This window comes from Manis javanica, chromosome 15, assembly GCF_040802235.1.
Source record: "Manis javanica isolate MJ-LG chromosome 15, MJ_LKY, whole genome shotgun sequence".
Lineage (NCBI taxonomy): Eukaryota > Metazoa > Chordata > Mammalia > Pholidota > Manidae > Manis > Manis javanica.
The window spans coordinates 38372179-38391044 of NC_133170.1; the positions used below are offsets into that span (position 1 = coordinate 38372179).

The 18866-nt window shown below is 40.9% G+C and overlaps 1 protein-coding gene and 1 long non-coding RNA gene across 2 annotated transcripts; one reads left to right on the plus strand and one right to left on the minus strand.

The window, feature by feature from the left end:
- The first annotated feature begins 443 nt into the window (after positions 1 to 443).
- Positions 444 to 7359, plus strand: LOC118970801 (uncharacterized). Its single transcript, XR_012125921.1, has 4 exons — positions 444 to 661; positions 1875 to 1961; positions 3015 to 3371; positions 6878 to 7359. It is a non-coding gene; the product is annotated as an uncharacterized lncRNA (long non-coding RNA).
- Positions 7360 to 8657: 1298 nt separating this feature from the next.
- Positions 8658 to 18562, minus strand: LOC140846619 (ATP-dependent RNA helicase DDX54-like). The gene is made up of 3 exons (XM_073223825.1): positions 18288 to 18562; positions 11721 to 11842; positions 8658 to 11475 (listed from the first exon to the last, which is right to left on the minus strand). Exons 2-3 carry the CDS (start codon positions 11830 to 11832, stop codon positions 11330 to 11332), a joined length of 258 nt encoding a protein of 85 aa, XP_073079926.1. The 5' UTR covers positions 11833 to 11842; positions 18288 to 18562; the 3' UTR covers positions 8658 to 11329.
- Positions 18563 to 18866: the final 304 nt, after the last annotated feature.

Sequence of the window (18866 nt, forward strand, 5' to 3'; positions counted from 1 at the left end):
CTGTAATTCGTAAGATTTTCGAAGCTGTCCTCTAGGTCGACACTCAGCTTTCCACAAGGTCGCCTTTCTCAAGCTGCTTCTAACCTGGGGTCTGGCTTTGTGATGGTTTTACCTTCTTTCTCTGCTTTCCTTGGCTTTGCCGTTCATTAAGTATCTTTTTCATTACTTTGAGCCCTTGTTTTATAGAAGCTGTGTTTTTTAAGGCCTCAGAGTGTGGAGTGATTTTTCTTCTGTTTTCTGGAATAATCTTTAATCTTTGTTTGTATATAACAAATCTGTCCTTTTTACTGGAGGTATTTTTGCCCAAAACCTATACTGGTGGTTTTGAGTTTTCTGTGCAGTCTCTAAATGCATTTTGAGAAGGAATAGGAGAGGTGAAGTTCAAGCAGCAGCGATCCAACGGGGCTGGGAAGTGGAGTAGGAACCGGAATGAGGATGTGACTGAGCGCACCGATCAGAGTGAACGACTTGGAAGCTTCGCCCGCTGGGAGATGCACAGCTCATGTACGCGGGTTCCGCACGGGCAGGGACGCGCGCGCCCCAGGGACCCGCAGCCGAGCCTCCGTCCTGCGCCCCTGCTGCGGTCTCCCGGCCCCCTGCTGCAGCCTGCCAGCGGCTTCAGGTGTGGATGAAGACCCGCGCTGACATTACTCACCTTCATGTAAGTTGATTGAAAGGCCAAGAGGAAATGAGGGGAGAGCTCCCCCTCGCTCAAGCGCTCAAGCAAAGGACCCCAGGTGCCAGGCCCCTTGATTCTGGGAGCTGCTCCTGCAGAGACTTTCCAGGCATTTCCAGAGGAATAGGGTGGGTAGGATTGAGAGAAGGAAGTTGAATGAGAGCTGCTAGGAAGTTTTCCTTTTATTATCACTTATTTATTTTGACAAAAGACAAATAAGTGCGATCTAATAACTGGTTTTCTTTTCGTGTTTATCAGTAAGGAAAAAATGATTTTCCTCGGAAGACAGTGTATTTTTTCTAACCATGGTGTCCTGGACTTCTGTAACCCATTTGGTACAGTCAGGATTATGGTGCACTGCACAGAGCATCCTGACGTCCTGGATTTGAATACAGTTCTCTGCAATTTGGGGAGGAGGTGTCAGCGTGGGCCGTGGGAGTCAGAGCCCCTGCCACCTGGCTCCTCTCCCCTGCAACTGGCAACGGGGCTCCTCCCTCAAGCCTGCTTCTAAAAACAGGACTGTGGCTAACCAAAACAGCTTATTTATCAATTCTAACCAGCTGTGTGTGTGTGTGTGTGTGTGTGTGTGTGAGTTGGGGATCAGAAGGGGCACTGTGAGTATTTTATTTACCACCCACCACACTGTTCTGTCAAACACGGCCCCCCCTCAACAGTCCCCAAGGGATGTAATGAGAACTACCAACACAGCCCAATAATAGCAGCGTGTGGGGAAATAGGAGGCCGTGCCCTTGTGAGCCACCGCCTGGCATTGCTTCTAATTAGAGAAATACTCAAGATGCCTAAGAGTGATTTCCCTGATGGAGATGCACTCCTCACCCACCCCAAGACTTGTAATTCGGTGTCACAGTGTCCCAGATCCTGTTAGGCTTAAAGGGAGATTATGCCACTGGCCACCAGGGTAACACTAGTGTCAACCAGAAAAGGCAAAGCTGTGAAACAATTAGTTGCATTTATCTGGGGCCTTAGGGATTGTAACCAGGGAGTGTGTGTTTGAGAGAAAACCTAATTCTGTGCTCCAAAGAGGAGACATGGCTTATGGTATTTAAAAGTAAAAAGGGGAATTTCAAAAGGGCTTACAGGAGTTGCTCTGAAAGAATTACCATTGACTAATGCTGCTATAACCTACAGTTAAGCCTGCTTAAGTGGCTGCCCAGGCAAAAAGTTCACTTTGTTGCAGGTGGCAGATTGTTTGTCCATGATGTTTATGATTTGACAGAACACAAATTTAATGTTCTTCTGAGAACAGTCAGTTTGAGAGAAGAGGGTGAGTACAGACCCTCTTTCCTTAATGGTCCCCTCCCCACTGTAGTTTAGCTCACACTCGTTGTCGGTATTAACCCCAACTTATCGTCAGTCACAATAACAGTGACACTGAGGGCGGGACGGCGGGCAGCTGGAGTCCCGGGGGGCAGAATATCCTTCCGTTCACATCGGTGCCCTGCTCATATGGAAGACTTGCTCATGCCCCATCCCTCAGCGTGCCAAGATTTATTGACACCTTCTCTCCAGTCAAGAGTAAAATCCCAGAGGGGGAAAGGAGGCCTATTTCTCTTCAGGAAAAGGGTGGAGTTCTTTCTTCACAGTTAATAGAGTAGTTTTCAAACAGCATTGGAGTAAAAACCAAGCTGGCTTTTTTAGTAGCACTTTCTCCGGGAAGTATTATTGTAGGAATGTTCTTATTGCAGTATAATTGCAATTTAATTTTCACAATCACAATATGATATATCTGTGGCTTTGGAGAGCTACAGCCTTTTCTACAGAATTCAATACATCCCTTCCCTTTCTTCTGCTTGTGATATTGAAACAAGTTTTTCCCTAATGAAATTATCATGCAAAATTTGTCCTTTATTGAGAATCACATTTATTCTACTAAGGATATGTAGGATCTGAAGAATCAAAAGTTAGCATAAGTACAGCCATCTTAAAGGCTTAAATACCACCCCCTAACCTAGAAGAAGGAAAATTATTAGAATCTTGAAAAACAAGTTAGTCAGCCAGTGTTAAATGTAGTGACCTTTAATTAGCTGACCTCAAATCAGTTAATCATACACACCAAGCTTACCTTGCTAGAACCACCCTAAACATTCCGAAGGTAATCTTATCTAACCAGACCCCAGGATGTGGCCCCAGGCAAAGATTTATGTGTCTATGAAAAAACACTGTATTGTGATTGTGGAAAACGTTGCCCCCTTTGAAAATGCTATAAAACCTTCTGGCTTTGTGTGCTCAGGGTCCTTGTTGAGACCCGCTGCTTCGGGCTAACTTGGACCCCAGCTAGCTAGTTCCTGAATAAATTCCTCTTGCTTATTGCATCAAGAGACGCCTTCCGTGAGTGATTTGGGGCGGCGTCCTCCTCTGGGAGAATCCAACATTTGGGGGCTCGTCCGGGATCATGCGCTCACCCCGCTTCACTCCCGAAGTCGCTCTTGGAGGAAGAGGTAAGATTAGTGGCGCCTTGGTTTGTCTGTGTTCTGTTTTCTGTTTTTCAGTGAGACCGGTTGGAATTCTGAAAGGGGGTACCCACTGTCTGGCAGTCGTCCCGATCCTGTAAAGGGGTCGAGACCGCGGTTGGTAGACGTACTTGGAGCACCGCAGGCTGCAACCCTGGGGGACGCCTCGGGGAGATTGGAGGGCCAGGGATGCCTGGTGGCCTCTCACCTGTTTTTCCGGCAAGGTGAATCTGATGAGATAGGGTTGATTTTAGGGCGCCAAGAGTATCAACCCACTGATTCTTTTCGGTTTTTAGTCAAAAATCTGAAGAAAACAAAAAGCGGCCGCTGTGTGTCTAATCTGTGTGTGTCTCTGTTTTTTGTGTCTTTCACGTGCCTAATAATTGTTATACTGACAATGAGACAGACTCAGACAACCCCCTAAGTGTGTAAATGAATATATCTTTCTACCTCCGGATGGTATTAATGAAATTAATTTAAAGACAAGCGCTTGTGAAAATTGAGTATTCTAAAACTTCCAGAAAACCTGATAAAAAAGTGTTAAGCATTAATGCTAATTTGAGTTTGCCTGAGGCGGGCATGTCTTGGTAGTTGTCGGCTGCCTGAGTTTACCTAGAGTCATTTGAGTCATGTTATCTGCTAAATCTTTTAAGAATAGAATGCTTAGAAGCTTGGCTTTGTCTAGTGTTCAGTGGGGGTCTTGTGAGTAGGCTAGCTTAGTTGTTGCAGGTAGGTGAGCTGGATAAGTGTGGCAAGTGAACACCTTTTTAATTGTGTGTTGCAGTGTGTATGCCTACCTGCAGCCTGAGAATCTTTGTAGTAACTTAAAGCCTTAGAGTTTTGTTAAGTTGAGAAGATGTGCTCTGTGTTTGCTGGGAGATTGTGCTGTGAAGCTCATGGTTGCAGAAATTGTAGAATGTGTTCATAAGTTTGTCAGTCTAGGGAATGTTGGTTTGACAGTTTGCAGTGTCCTGCTTCTCAGTGTTCACTGGAGGTTGAAGTTTCTAATAGTTTTGAGTTCTGGTTAGAACTGATGGAGAGGGCATTTCTCTATGCTGGAGGATGTATGTTTTAATGAGAGAAAGTGTAAAGAACGGAAATTTGTTTTGTTGAAAGTAAAAGAGAGTGATTGTTCTGAAGTGCAGCTATTTGTTTAAAGAGAGAGAACACTGAATGTAAAAAGAAAGTTGTAGAAGGCTTGTGGAAGAGTTAGTATAGTCATGCTATGTGAAATTGAAGCAAGTCTTGGTATCGAGTGCACAGCAAAATTAGAATCTCGTTTCCAGTTAAACAGTTTTCTTTAACTGTTAGTCTGCTCTTAATGTTGAAAGATCAAAGCAGTTTCTCATGCTTAAAGTATCAGTGAGTTGCCATAAAATCGTAATATTAAAAAGACTAAAAGCTAAAGTTTGTTAACTGTATAACCTTTATTTGCCTTTGAAATATTTTGTTATTGAAAATGATTGCATGGCCTGAGAAATTGAATTATTTATTCCATATATTTTTATAAGTGGAAAAATCTCTAACCAACAAATGATTAAAGTTGTTACTGATTATTTGTTTTCTTAATTTATCCTAAGCAGAATGGTAACAAAGCTTTTTTCAGCTGATTAAATGCACTTAGTTAACAAACCAAAATTTATTCTTAAAAATTAAACTGTAGAATCTGGACAAGATTATGTTTCTCCCAGAAAAACAGGTTTCACTGTAAAGGTTTAGATGGACGAACGTGTGACTACTTTTGAGAAAAGTTGTAATAGATTTTTTTGAGAACCACCAGGTCTTCTTGTTTAATTTATATGCTGTGGATATGTTTGTATGTTTTAAAAAACATGGAGGACTCCATATTTTTTTAATGCAAATGATCTTATAAGTTGCTATGCAAATTCTATTAAAAAGCTCTATCTACTATTAAAGAGTAAAACATTCTTGAAGCTTTCAGGGAAGACCTGTAGACTTAAGCACTTTCTCTGCTTTTTTGTATCTGGTCTTATACACTTATGCTGAGTTATGTTCTTATTATTTTCACTGTTTGTAAGCTATTGATTGTAAGCCAAAGGTCATCATTTCTCAGTCCCTAAATGAAGAAGTAAAATGCCTGATCTCTTTCATCTCAAAGCATATTTCTGGTCATATCTGAATATCTGTGTGAAAGAAAGAGACATTTAAATTTGAGATTCTGCTTAAACTTTTAAGTTGAATTTGACTATAGCCATATTCATTCTTTGTATGTATCTCTAACAGGTCTTTTGTATGCCTGGTGATATTATACTCTGCCTTGAGTTTAGACAGTTCTTTCAGCTAAATGTGAATTCTTATTGTAGCTTTTTTTCCCTTCCTGAAGATGAAAGCAGAGGAATCTACCATCTGCTACCATTCTCTCAAGAATGCTTAGTAACCTAGAATTATTTTGACTTTCTATATATTGTCTTTTAAACTGACAGCAGCAGTCTCCCCTACTGCCCCACCTTTTTAAAGTATCTCGTTTACTGTGCTGGGTATATAGATAATAAATGTGTAATGATAGACAGTTCTAATAGAATTAAATGCAAAAAAGTGCTTTTACCTCTAGTTAACTCTGACATGTTCCAGAGGGCCCCTGGAACATGTCAGAAGATTTTTTCTCATTGGAGAAAGTATTTGACTGGTTTGGCTTGTTTATCTGAGATATATATATATATATATATATATTTACCAGAAAAGCACTGTCAAAGAGAATGATGCTAAATTTTGTTAGTGAATGTTTTGTATTACAGAAATATCAGAATTTCCTTATGTCAACTGTCTTACAGTAAGCTCACATCAGATCTTTAACCATTGTCATTTGTAAGTCTTTTGTCATTTATAGTCAGTTTTATTATTCCTAAACTAGTAAAGAACTAGATTTGAGCAGAACAGGTATTAGTTACATAAGTTTACATAAACTAAAGAAAATGATTTTGTGTCTTTTTGTTTCAAATGTTGCTGATAAAGTGTTTTAACCTTGTTCTCTTAAACTGACAACAGTTTAGTAAATGACTCAGAATTGAAACATCCTTCTCTCTACCTGATCCCTCCAGAGTTTAAAAACTTTCAGTGACTGTTTTTGTATTCCATGGCAGTATGTTTATTTGCACGAGTTCAATAAGAATCTGCTTTCCTTGTGAGAAGACTACTTAAGAACACTGGTTATACTGCCAGGGCTTTGACTGGAATGTCATACCTGAGAGACATGTGTATGGACTCAGATGTGAACAACTTTAAGGAACTAAGATTGACTTTATAAAGCCAACAAAGCCCCTTGGAAGAACTGGCCTGGTACCTTGCTTACAGAGTTCCCAGCAGCCTTACCAGGTGAGTAAAGAAGGTCACTTCCTGGCAGGTTCAGAGACCTCGAGAAGAGAAGAATTCATCCAAATCTACAGGTACTGCAGGCAAAGCCTGATGGCAAGTCTGGCTTGGCTGTCTGGCCTCAAGAGGCCTTTAAAAGTTCAATCTGAAATTCCTTACAAAAAGTTCCAGCAAAGCATATTTAAAAGAGCCTGTGTAATCAATTGCTCTTCTTGCTGCACCTGTGCAAATAATCAAGCCAGCTGTTAATTATTTTCTTAACCTAGTTACTTCTAGTAAAAATGAGAGTGATTTTAGAGAGAAGTATTGTTTCAATAATGCAGCCTCCTTCCAGAATAAAAAATCTAACTCCAGATGTTGCTACATAACCTAATAACACAATTTGTTTTATCTTGCCTAGAAGCCACAAAACTGCAAATAGTAATAGAAATGAAACCCAGAATGGAAGTGCCAGCCTTCTGAGGCCCTCTCAACTGACCAGTGATGGAGACCTAGCTGCACCCTTTACTGCGCCCCCTTCTCAGCACAAAGCAGCCAGAGCGGTCATCGCCCCTTTTCCCTAGCAGCAGCTAGAGTCTCTATCTGTAGAAGAAAGAATGAGACCATACCCATAGCCTTCCCTGGTAAAAACAGGTATTTAATCCCTCCTCCCGAGGGATAGTGGGCTTGTAACACTGGAGTGACCCCATGTGTCTCTACTTCTGCCTTCAACTCCTCCCGTGATTTCTGTATCATGGTCCAGCTGGTGCCCAGGTTGATGTATCATGATGATCTCTCATTCGTAGCTGAATTTGAACCTAGGCATAGATATAAGAGAGAGCCGGTCTCGCTGACCTTAGCTGTGTTGTTAGAGATAGGAGTCGCAGCCAGAGTGAGAACGGGGGCAGCCGCTATTGTCCAAGGGAACCAACATTATGAAGGGCTAAGGACAGCTATTGATGAAGACTTAAAGACCATAGAGCAATCCATTACAAAACTTGAAGAATCTCTGACTTCCCTCTCTGAAGTAGTCTTGCAGAATAGACGAGGGCTGGATCTGCGGTTCCTAAAAGAAGGAGGACTGTGTGCAGCTTTAAAAGAAGAATGCTGCTTTTATGCAGACCATTCCGGAATAGTAAGAGATTCAATGTCCAAGCTTAGAGAAGGGCTAGACCAGAGAAAGAAAGAACGGGAAGCCGGCCAAGGGCTATTTGAATCTTGGTTCACTAGATCCCCGTAGTTTACAACCCTGATATCCACTCTGTCTGGGCCCTTACTCATCCTTGTGTTGCTCCTCACTTTAGGACCCTGCATACTAAATCGGCTGATAACTTTTGTTAGAGAAAGAGTGAGTGCCGTTCATGTACTGATGTTGAAGCAACAATATCATTCACTCACCCAACAAGGAAACACAAACATTCCATGATTGGAATGTCCCTAAAGAGAAGTGGGGAAACGTAGGATCTGAAGAATCAAAAGTTAGCATAAGTACAGCCATCTTAAAGGCTTAAATACCACCCCCTAACCTAGAAGGAGGAAAATTATTAGAATCTTGAAAAACAAGTTAGTCAGCCAGTGTTAAATGTAGTGACCTTTAATTAGCTGACCTCAAATCAGTTAATCATACACACCAAGCTTATCTTGCTAGAACCACCTTAAACATTCCGAAGGTAATCTTATCTAACCAGACCCCAGGATGTGGCCCCAGGCAAAGATTTATGTGTCTATGAAAAAACACTGTATTGTGATTGTGGAAAACGTTGCCCCCTTTGAAAATGCTATAAAACCTTCTGGCTTTGTGTGCTCAGGGTCCTTGTTGAGACCCGCTGCTTCGGGCGAACTTGGACCCCAGCTAGCTGGTTCCTGAATAAATTCCTCTTGCTTATTGCATCAAGAGACGCCTTCCGTGAGTGATTTGGGGCGGCGTCCTCCTCTGGGAGAATCCAACAGATACATAAATCTAATTTAATTTGTTTCAGAAAATGGGAGTATTAAGCTGAATATTTGAAGGAATTCAGGCACTAAAATCACCACGTTTTCAACTTCCTAACACAGAAAATAGCCTAACTGGATTTGCATTATATTTCTCTGACTTTGGCATCACATATCTTTTTCTCTAGAAAAGGAGAAGGTATTGAATCAAAGAAAGACATCCAGAATTTCAAAACTGTGGAAATGATATTAAACATTATCGCAGAATTAGTTTTTAGCTATATTTGCTTTTTATTAACCCAACCCCTACAGTCTGGGAGTTCTGCACCTATTTTAAATAAGGAGATAACATTAGAGTGAGCAATACCCAACTTTGTTCTACTCTGCATTCATGAGTTCCAACTGAGAAATACTGATGGTATTTCCAAAAATGTGAAACCCATACTATGGGAAATATGCACGATGATTTTGCATGAGAGATGATGTAAATGAACGTGATTGACTTTCTCCCTGATGAAATCAGAATTATTAAAAGATGGGGGGAAAGGGAACACCAGATGACTCAATATCACACTGTCTTGCCTAAATACAAGGAGGTCAAAAAATTAATAAGTAAAATGCAATGTTGCTAACTGAAGCAGCATCCTTTCTTGTTCCTGTAGCAAATGATATCGGACTGGTACACTTTCCTTTCTCTATGCTAAGCCATACTGAGAACAGGTAAAAGTGACTTCACTACTTGCTTCAGGAAACACTTGCTCCTAAAAACAAGACAGCGGCGGACCAAGGCAGCTTACCCATCAGTCCCAGCCAGCTCGTGCCGCAGGTGGCCTCCAGCTCATCTCCCAGGGTCCTGCAACCCAAGGCTGTTGTACCAGACTGCCCAAGGCCAACCAGTCCTCTGGCCAGCAAAGCCATCTGACAGCCATGCACCCAGGACCCAAGTCCTGCAAATACCCTGTCCTGCCTTCCTTTTGGAGGAACTACAAAGATTCTGTTGTTAAAAAAAAAATTCATCCAAGTAAATTTGAAGACCTAACGGATTTACTAAATAAATCATGAATTGGGCAGCATCCCCTCTGGCAAGTAGAGAGATTCTCTGAAGGGCTCCAGGAAAGGAGAGGATTTTAAAGGCAGGACAAAGAAGTCATAACAGAAAAAAGGATTATTTCAGGTGAGGTCACCTTCCCTGGGGAAAAAAGGTCTTATAAGATGGATTCCTTTAGGGGATAGGGAGGACACGTGTAACATCTAATCAATGATGACCAGAAAAGTCCTGACTGACTACATTTCTGGGAGAGGTTGTGCAATTTAGTTAAGTGCCAGTTTGGTGACTTGGTGCAGCAGAAGTGACACCAGGTGGGACCCGTGTCTTTCTTAGCATTGCCAATGAGCCGTTCTCCTTCACCGTGATCCGTCTGCTTAACTTGCTTCGCTCGGTCAACAGGTTTTCCTGGTGGTCCTCTGGGGAACTCACCAGCTGACCAGCGCATAGTAACAGGTTTGTCTCCTGGTACAGTATCACGGAGGAAGTGTGGAGGGCAGAAGAATCAGTAAAGGCTCCATAACAGTGCGACCAGAGAGCTAGGTTTGCAAGAGTCCTGAGTTCAACTCTGGATACTGGGAGCTGAGGCTCATTAGGGGAAACCCTCCACCTCCAAGAACAATTAGAAGGAGTAATCCCAAGAGTTTCTGGTAAAATGAGTGGTGTTGGAACCTTTGAGTTTCTTTCTATTTGTTCTAGAATCCAATGGACAGGAGACAGATTAACAGGAGGAAAAAAACCACAGATTTATGACATGAGTAAGGAGTCCCAGTAGTGAAATTGGGATCCAAAGAAGTGCAGAGGTTGGCAGTTTTATATATTTTAGACTAAGAGACAATAAATCTGTGGGGAGTTCACAGAACAAAGCAAACTTATGTTTGGGAACTTCAATTAGGAATTCTAAACAGTATTTGGACTTACATTGTAAATTAATAAAGAAGCAGTAAGATTTGTTTGTGCAGCCTCCCTGGCTCTGAATTCTCTGTCTCTGGTGAGAAGGATTCCTCTCTATCTCCTGGTTCAGGGAAGGTGCCCTTCACATGGGACATTCATTTCTTGGTTCCAGGGGAACAGAGGATGGTCATCCCTCCTGCACCAGCCGGTTCTTCAGTCACTTTAAATAAAATAAACGTAATCAATATGCTGAAGAGGCACATATGAGGGCAACCTGCCTTTGGTCTCTCCAGTGGCAACCCCCTGCCTTCCGAGGTGGTTAGGGAGATCTTAGACATGCAAGACATGGGAGAAGAAAGTTAATGTGACCTGGGTGGAAGGGCGAATATGAAGGAAACAGGAGAGGAGTCCCCAGTGGGCAGAGCCCTTGTCCCTCCGAGCAGGCGTGATGGACCGGTAGGGGTGACAGCTATGAGCCTTCCTGAGCCACCCACCCAGAGCTAATCCCCATTTCATTTCTCCACCTTGATTTTAAAGTTAATTAAAATATGGTTAAACACTGGTAGTGTCCTAAGTGCTAAGTTTTAGTGAAAAAGAAAAAGAGCAAGAAACGATTTTAAATCTGAATATCTCACACATTTGAAACTTGTGACTTTCACAGAATCCTGCTATGTCTTTAGTTGATGGGTTCTTCAAGGTTGTCCAGGGACTCCAAAGACTGCAGTGGGCTCTTGTCTAACATACAGGCAACAGGTGCTGTTTTCACATAGTTTCCCTTTGTGTGTTATTGCTTATATTATATTTGCATTTTTGGGGTTGCTGTTTTGTTTTATTATTTTCCTAAATTTAAAAAATGGATGAATGAGCCCTTGGCAGGCCCATGTCCCGCTCTAGTGCTGTCTTCTGGTGGCCGCACATGGAACTGCAGCTCCCGGCCCCTGATGCAGAAGGTGGTCCCTGGAGGGTGGGTGGTCCCAGCGTGTCTTCCCCAGCCTGGCTCAGTCAGGGCCCGCTCACCTCACTGAGGTACTCAGCATGGTGCTTCGTGCCCACAAACACCACGGTCTGGTCCTGGGGCTGCACCACGTTGTGCAGAAGGTGGAGCAGCACAGCGGCCTTGGAGTCTTCGCGCACAAGGAAGAAGGACGCTGGTAGGGAGAAAAGGCCAGGATGGTTGGCTCATGGGGCCAGGTTCTGGGCCTGGGAAGAGGCACAGCAGTACCCCCACCTTTAGCTGCTCGTTGAGTTTGGCATCCATATCTAGCCGGATGAGCACAGGCTCTGTGAGGCCTGCAGTGGGCACGGGGAGGTTGTGGGAGGAGTCACTGACAGACAAGCCCCACCAGGCCTTGACCGAGTCCCAGGCCCCAGCCCTGCTCCCCGGCTCACTCACCTGCCCGGGCGGACTCCACCAGTAGTTTGGGCAGTGCGGCGGAGAAGAGGACAGTCTGGTGGCCTCTGGGGAGGCGGCCGATGATTTCCTGTAGCTGCTCTGCAAACCCCATTTCAAAGAGCCTGGAGGCAGAGGGCAGAATGGGGTCAGGAGAAGGGCTTCCACTCCAGCAGGTGCAGAACTTCAGTCGCCCTTGCCCCCACCACACGTCTGCCCTGTGGACTGGTGTTTGTCTCACATGTTTGTTTCACTCAGCTCACTTTTTCTCTATTTGACAACCTCATCCTAAACAATAAAGACCTTGAAATCTTGAAAACAAAAAATGGATGAATGGCAAAAAATATGTATATATAGTTAAATATCTTTTTCAACCCCTTATAACAAATCCATCAGATACTGGAATTGGGTCCAGGAACCCACAAGACTCCCCATTACCTATCAGATGAAGTTAAATTTAGAGCAAGGTACAAAAGTATGTTAATGGTCCAGATGCAGCCCACTTTTCTTTCCTTTTTTTTTTATTAATTTTTTTTATTTTTTTAATTTTGGTATCATTAATCTACAATTACAGAAAGAACATTATGTTTACTAGGTTCCCCCCTTCACCAAGTCCCCCCCACATACCCCTTCTGCGTAGTAAGATGCTATAAAATCACTACTTGTCTTCTCTGTGTTGCGCAGCCCTCCCTGTGTCCCCCACGCACTATACATGCTAATCGTAATGCCCTCTTTCTTTTCCCCCCCCTTATCCCTGCCTTCCCACCCATCGTACCCAGTCCCATTCCCTTTGGTAACTATTAGTTCATTCTTGGGTTCTGTGATTCTGCTGCTGTTTTGTTCCTTCAGTTTTCCTTTGTTTTTATACTCCACACGTGAGTGAAATCATTTGGTACTTGTCCTTCTCCGCTTGGCTTATTTCACTGAGCATAATACCCTCTAGCTCCATCCATGTTGTTGCGAATGGTAGAATCTGTTTTTTTCTTATGGCTGAATAATATTCCATTGTGTATATGTACCACATCTTCTTTATCCATTCATCTACTGATGGACATTTAGGTAGCTTCTATATCTCGGCTATTATAAACAGTGCAGTGATAAACATAGTGGTGCATCTGTCTTTTTCAAATAGGAGTGCTGCATTCTTAGGGTAAATTCCTAGAAATGGAATTCCTGGGTCAAATGGTATTTCTATTTTGAGCATTCTGAGGAACCTCCATACTGCTTTCCACAATGGTTGAACTAGTTTACATTCCCACCAGCAATGTAGGAGGGTTCCCCTTTCTCCACAACCTCGCCAACATTTGTTGTTATTTGTCTTTTCGATGATGGCGATCCTTACTGGTGTGAGGTGATATCTCACTGTGGTTTTAATTTGCATTTCTCTGATGATTAGCGATGTGGAGCATCTTTTCATGTGTCTGTTGGCCATCTGGATTTCTTCTTTAGAGAACTGTCTATTCAGCTCCTCTGCCCATTTTTTAATTGGATTATTTGCCTTTTGTTTGTTGAGGCGTGTGAGCTCTTTATATATTTTGGATGTCAATCCTTTATTGGATCTGTCATTTATGAATATGTTCTCCCATACTGTAGGATACCTTTTTGTTCTATTGATGGTGTCCTTTGCTGTACAGAAGCTTTTTAGCTTGATATAGTCCCACTTGTTCATTTTTGCCTTTGTTTCCCTTGCCCAGGGAGATATGTTCATGAAGAAGTCATTCATGTTTATGTCCATGAGATTTTTGCTTATGTTTTTTTCTAAGAGTTTTATGGTTTCATGACTTGCATTCAGGTCCTTGATACATTTTGAATTTACTTTTGTGTATGGAGTTAGAAATTGGTCCAGTTTCATTCTCTTACATGTAGCTGTCCAGTTTTGCCAGCACCATCTGTTGAAGAGACTGTCGTTTCCCATTGTATGTCCATGGCTCCTTTATCAAATATTAATTGGCCATATATGTTTGGGTTAATGTCTGGAGTCTCTATTCTGTTCCACTGGTCTGTGGCTCTGTTCTTGTGCCAGTACCAAATTGTCTTGATTACTGTGGCTTTGTAGTAGAGCTTGAAGTTGGGGAGCGAGATTCCCCCCCACTTTATTCTTCCTTCTCAGGATTGTGTTGGCTATTCGGGGTCTTTGACGGTTCCATATGAATTTTTTAATTATTTGTTCCAATTCATTGAAGAATGTTGTTGGTAATTTGATAGGGATTGCATCGAATCTGCATATTGCTTTGGGCAGGATGGCCATTTTGACGATATTAATTCTTCCTAGCCAGGAGCATGGGATGAGTTTCCATTTGTTAGTGACCTCTTTAATTTCTCTTAAGAGTGTCTTATAGTTTTCAGGGTATAGGTCTTTCACTTCTTTGGTTAGGTTTATTCCTAGGCATTTTATTCTTTTTGATGCTATTGTGAATGGAATTGTTTTCCTGATTTCTCTTTCTATTAGTTCATTGTTAGTGTACAGGAAAGCTACAGATTTCTGTGTGTTAATTTTGTATCCTGCAACTTTGCTGAATTCCGATATTAGTTCTAGTAGTTTTGCAGTGGAGTCTTCAGGGTTTTTTATGTACAGTATCATGTCATCTGCAAATAGTGACAGTTTGACTTCTTCTTTACCAATCTGGATTCCTTGTATTTCTTTGTTTTGTCTGATTGCTGTGGCTAGGACTTTCAGTACCACGTTGAATAATGGTGGGGAGAGTGGGCATCCCTGTCTTGTTCCCGATCTCAGAGGAAAAGCTTTCAGCCTTTTGCTGTTTAGTATGATGTTAGCTGTGGGTTTATCATATATGGCCTTTATTATGTTGAGGTACTTGCCCTCTATGCCCATTTTGTTGAGAGTTTTTATCATGAATGGATGTTGAATTTTGTCGAATGCTCTTTCAGCATCTATGGAGATGATCATGTGGTTTTTGTCCTTCTTTTTGTTGATGTGGTAGATGATGTTGATGGATTTTCGAATGTTGTACCATCCTTGCATCCCTAGGATGAATCCCACTTGGTCATGGTGTATGATCCTCTTGATGTATTTTTGAGTTCAGTTTGCTAATATTTTGTTGAGTACTTTTGCATCTACATTCATCAGGGATGTTGGTCTGTAGTTTTCTTTTTTGGTGGGGTCTTTGCCTGGTTTTGGTATTAGAGTGGCAGCCCACTTTTCTAACTTATAACAAAAGCTAAGCGGCCTTGCAAGTGCGCACGCATACCCCGCTGTCCCACACCTTCATACTTCTGCAAACGCGGTCTGCACTTGCCCTCGTTAGGTGTGAGACTTCTCATTGGACTAAATTTACATGGCCTCCATGTACCCTTCCTAACAACCAGGTTTGGAGAAACCAAATTATTAAATACAGCTGTTGTGAGAAAAAGCAAAAGTAAATAAAGATGTTATATGGTCTATACAGTAAAAATAAATCTTACGCAACTCCTGCCCAGAAGGAGGACTTCATTTAGAGTGGTAAGGAACAGAGGAGTAATATTTAGACAAAAACAGTAATACATTATGATACAGCTTGGTAGAGTAAATGCTGAAGTTACACAGATTACAGTGTAAGTAGTTGTTCATACCACTTGTGGAAGTCAAGAAAGGCTAAAGTGTGGAGATTACTCAAAGTCAGGGCTCTGAAGAATGTGTGAAAGTTCACCAGGTGGGGGAAGAATAAATCTACATAGGGGCTGATGAAGCAGCCGAGTTCACTACAGTAATTTAGAAGGGCATGTGACTTCATTTCTGGATCTCAGTATCATCATCCAAAGGATTAGGTAGGTCCAAAGGTAGGATTCGTTTACCGACACTTAAGTATATTCAGTAGAATATCTCTTTCTCATAAATGAAGTGGATATAAAAATTGTGAAAGCCTACTGGCCAGATCTGTTTGGGGCACCCCTCAAAAACTATCTCCCTTCTGTTTTCCATCTGTGCTTACTAACATTCTTCTTCATTTCAGCACATGTTCATAATTAATTCAATTTCATAAGTTTACAGAACATTTTAAACACTGAAATCTTTGGTAAACTACTTCCATTTTTAGAAAGTGCTTTGTCCACATTCTGGTAGAAGGAGTTACATCTAGAGGGCTGCAAGAGATAGCTCATCCTTGTAGGGATTAATGGCAGTGTCTAATTTTTAACTGGGAAATTGCAGATCCAGGTTTTGTTTTATACATGTTTTTTGTTTTATATACACAGTAAGTTAAACACCGGACAACCTAGTTCAGCATCAGATCCTCAGCCACACCGCCAAGCTCTTGAGGTCAAGAGCTATGTTTATCTTGTTCTTTGCTATATTGCCAAGAACCCAGAAAATTGCCCTGCTCAGGCTGTAATCAACACATAATTTTTGAAGTAAAATTGTAATGGAATGATTTAGAGAAATTATAAAGATTCTCTCTGTTTACAAAGGCTGCTATGTAATTAATTACCCATCCAGATTTTTACCTCATCCATCTATCTTTCACATCTCTGGATTCCTATTTGGGAGTTTGATTTGAAACTTCTATCCCATTTACATGCTCATTTCCTTTTCTATGGCCCGTGAATTGTTCATCTATCACTGTAGTAGTTATGCATGACAAACCACTCCAACACCCAGAGACTTATAACACCAAGCCTTTATTTTTCTCCCACATGAATTCATGAGTTGGCTAAGGTGTCTCTGCCTCAGGCTGTGAGCAAGATAGGCTTGCCTCCAAGCTTTGGGTTGGTATTAGGTCTCCTTTACATGTCTCCACATTCTTTGTGAACCAGAGTTCACCAGGTCACATGAACAAACCCATAAGGGAATGGAAACATACACCCTCCCACTGCAGTGAAAGGACTCAGTGGGTCACTCAGCCAAGGGGATGGGTACAAAAGGAAAGAAGAGAACAATGGTTCACATCCACCACAGCCCACACAGATGACCGAACGGAAGCTCTCCTTCCAGGTAGAAGAGGCATGTGTCATGAACTGCCAGCATGAATTACAGTTGATACTCCAACAAACAGGAAACCTTTTTTTAATACCCTTGACTATAGTTGATACCATTAAAGTTTTGTTGGTTTTGTTTTGCTTTTTTGCCAGTCTCATAGATGAAAAATAATAACACAGTTGTTTAATTGCATTTCCATAAGTAATAGTGAGGTTTAACATCTTTGAAATTGTTTTATGGCCACTAATATCTCCTCTTGTTTGAATTGCTATTTCCCATTCATTTCTTATTTTTTAATTAGATATTCTAATTCATTCATAGGAGTTCTTTATGAATTCTAAATATGAATCTATTGTGATATATAGGTATCTAATATATATTTCAAATATGTTTCCATTCTATTAATTATCACTTATCTCTGCAAATGTAGCTTTTTTTTAAACAGAAATTTTACATTTTCATTTAGTCAAGTATATTGAAAACATTTACCAAAACAGATCATATTGTGGACCATTAAATAAGTCTCAATACATTTAAAAGGTTCAAGTCATACAAAATTCATTCTTTGAACACACTGGAGTTGAATTACAACTCAATAACAGTGATACTACTTTTTTCTGCTTTAACCTTGTTAAAGTATGTTTATTTTCTAATGTTAAACTATCCTGGCAATCCTGAGTAAGCACTGCTTGGTTATATTACATTACTCTTTTATTTTTTTCTATTATTTTCCTGTTATATTCTTATATTTGGTATCAGTGTTCTTAGCTGAATAAGTTGGGTCACTTATAAGTGTTCTGACATATTTGCTATGAGGTGGGAATAACTGATTCCTTGAAAGTTTGGTGGCATTTTTCTATAAAACTATATGGACATGGGAAAATTGATTTAGGAGTGGTGGTGGTTAGATCCTTGACTTCTATTTAAGTTTTCTTCCTTTTCAAGCAGTTTTGATATTTCAATTTTTCTATAAATGTTTACTTTTAGTCTAGTTGGCATAAAGCATTACATAAGATTCTCATTACTTTAATATCTATACTAGAACCATAACAATGACAATAATAGCTAATATTTATACGTCACTGTTCTAATCAGTGTTGGTTATATTCTGCATCTAAGTTATTTGTACTTTCTCACCTTTTCTTCTACACACTTATCAAAATATTGTCTATTCACTGGTGTTTTTTAGGAAATAGATATGATTTATTGATTAAATATCCTTTTTGCTATTTTAATTATTTGTTCTTTAGCTTTATTTTTTCTTTCATTTTGTTTTTCTCCGTTTTTTATATCAATATATTTTTTCTCATCTTTCAAAATGAATTTATCTAAGGCTACAAACATTTCCTCTGACTACTTCTCCAGTTGCAACAAAAACATTTGCGTAGTCTTTTCATTTTCCTATATTTCTAAATACTTTTAACTTATATTTAGGTTTTCTTTTTAACCCTAGTTATTCTAAAGCTTTTTCCCTTTTTCCTTGTATGTTTTCTAGTTTCATGACATGAAGTCATTGAGCATGTCCTGTTTGATATGAGTGCTTTAGAATTCATCAAGATTTCTTTCACTAATGACATTTCTGTTGTCTCCCCAACATCTATACCACCCCTTCCTCACTGTGTAGCAGTCCTTTGAGGTTTGGGTGAAATCGGCCTCACCTCTAACTCCAGTTACAGGCCTTGATTGGTCTCAGACAGTCAGGATGGTGATCTCCCCTGGGTCACCATATTGATCCAGGCAATCCTTGGCTAATCCAGTCGGTGTCTGAGGTTCCTCTGAACACATGAATTGATTCCAGAGTGGTCCAGACAATTGGTTGCTCTAGGATGTTTCCTGGAAATTCTTAGATGCAGATTTTCTCTTACTCTCAACAGTGTGGTAAGCAATTATGAGGTCTGAAATTCCTGCTGCCGTTTTGCTCCATGACAGAAGTCAGTCTGAAGACAAAGAGGGGACTACTGGGTGAACTACACAGAGTCAGAGTCTGATCAAACTCTACATGAGCCATTATTTCTCTAATAACTTTATTTCCCTTTATTTCTGTTTGCAAGGGTATGTATCCTTTGATTGATTTGTTTTATTTCATTTTCTGTCATTTCCAGGGCTTTTGTATAAGAGATACTCTAGCACAAGCTCATTCTATCACTTCCGAATGGCTTCCATTGTAAGAATACTGCAACCACTACTTCTACCTTTCCAAATACCCTGAGATATTATTATTATTGCCACCTCTCAAA

Bases quoted from the DNA above. Each gene is read 5' to 3' on its own strand.
- LOC140846619 (XM_073223825.1), bottom strand. From the start codon at position 11,832: ATGGGGTTTGCAGAGCAGCTACAGGAAATCATCGGCCGCCTCCCCAGA. The intron at 11,476-11,720 runs GTGAGTGAGCCG...TCTCCCTACCAG, and splicing joins GGTGGAGTCCGCCCGGGCAG to CGTCCTTCTTCCTTGTGCGC.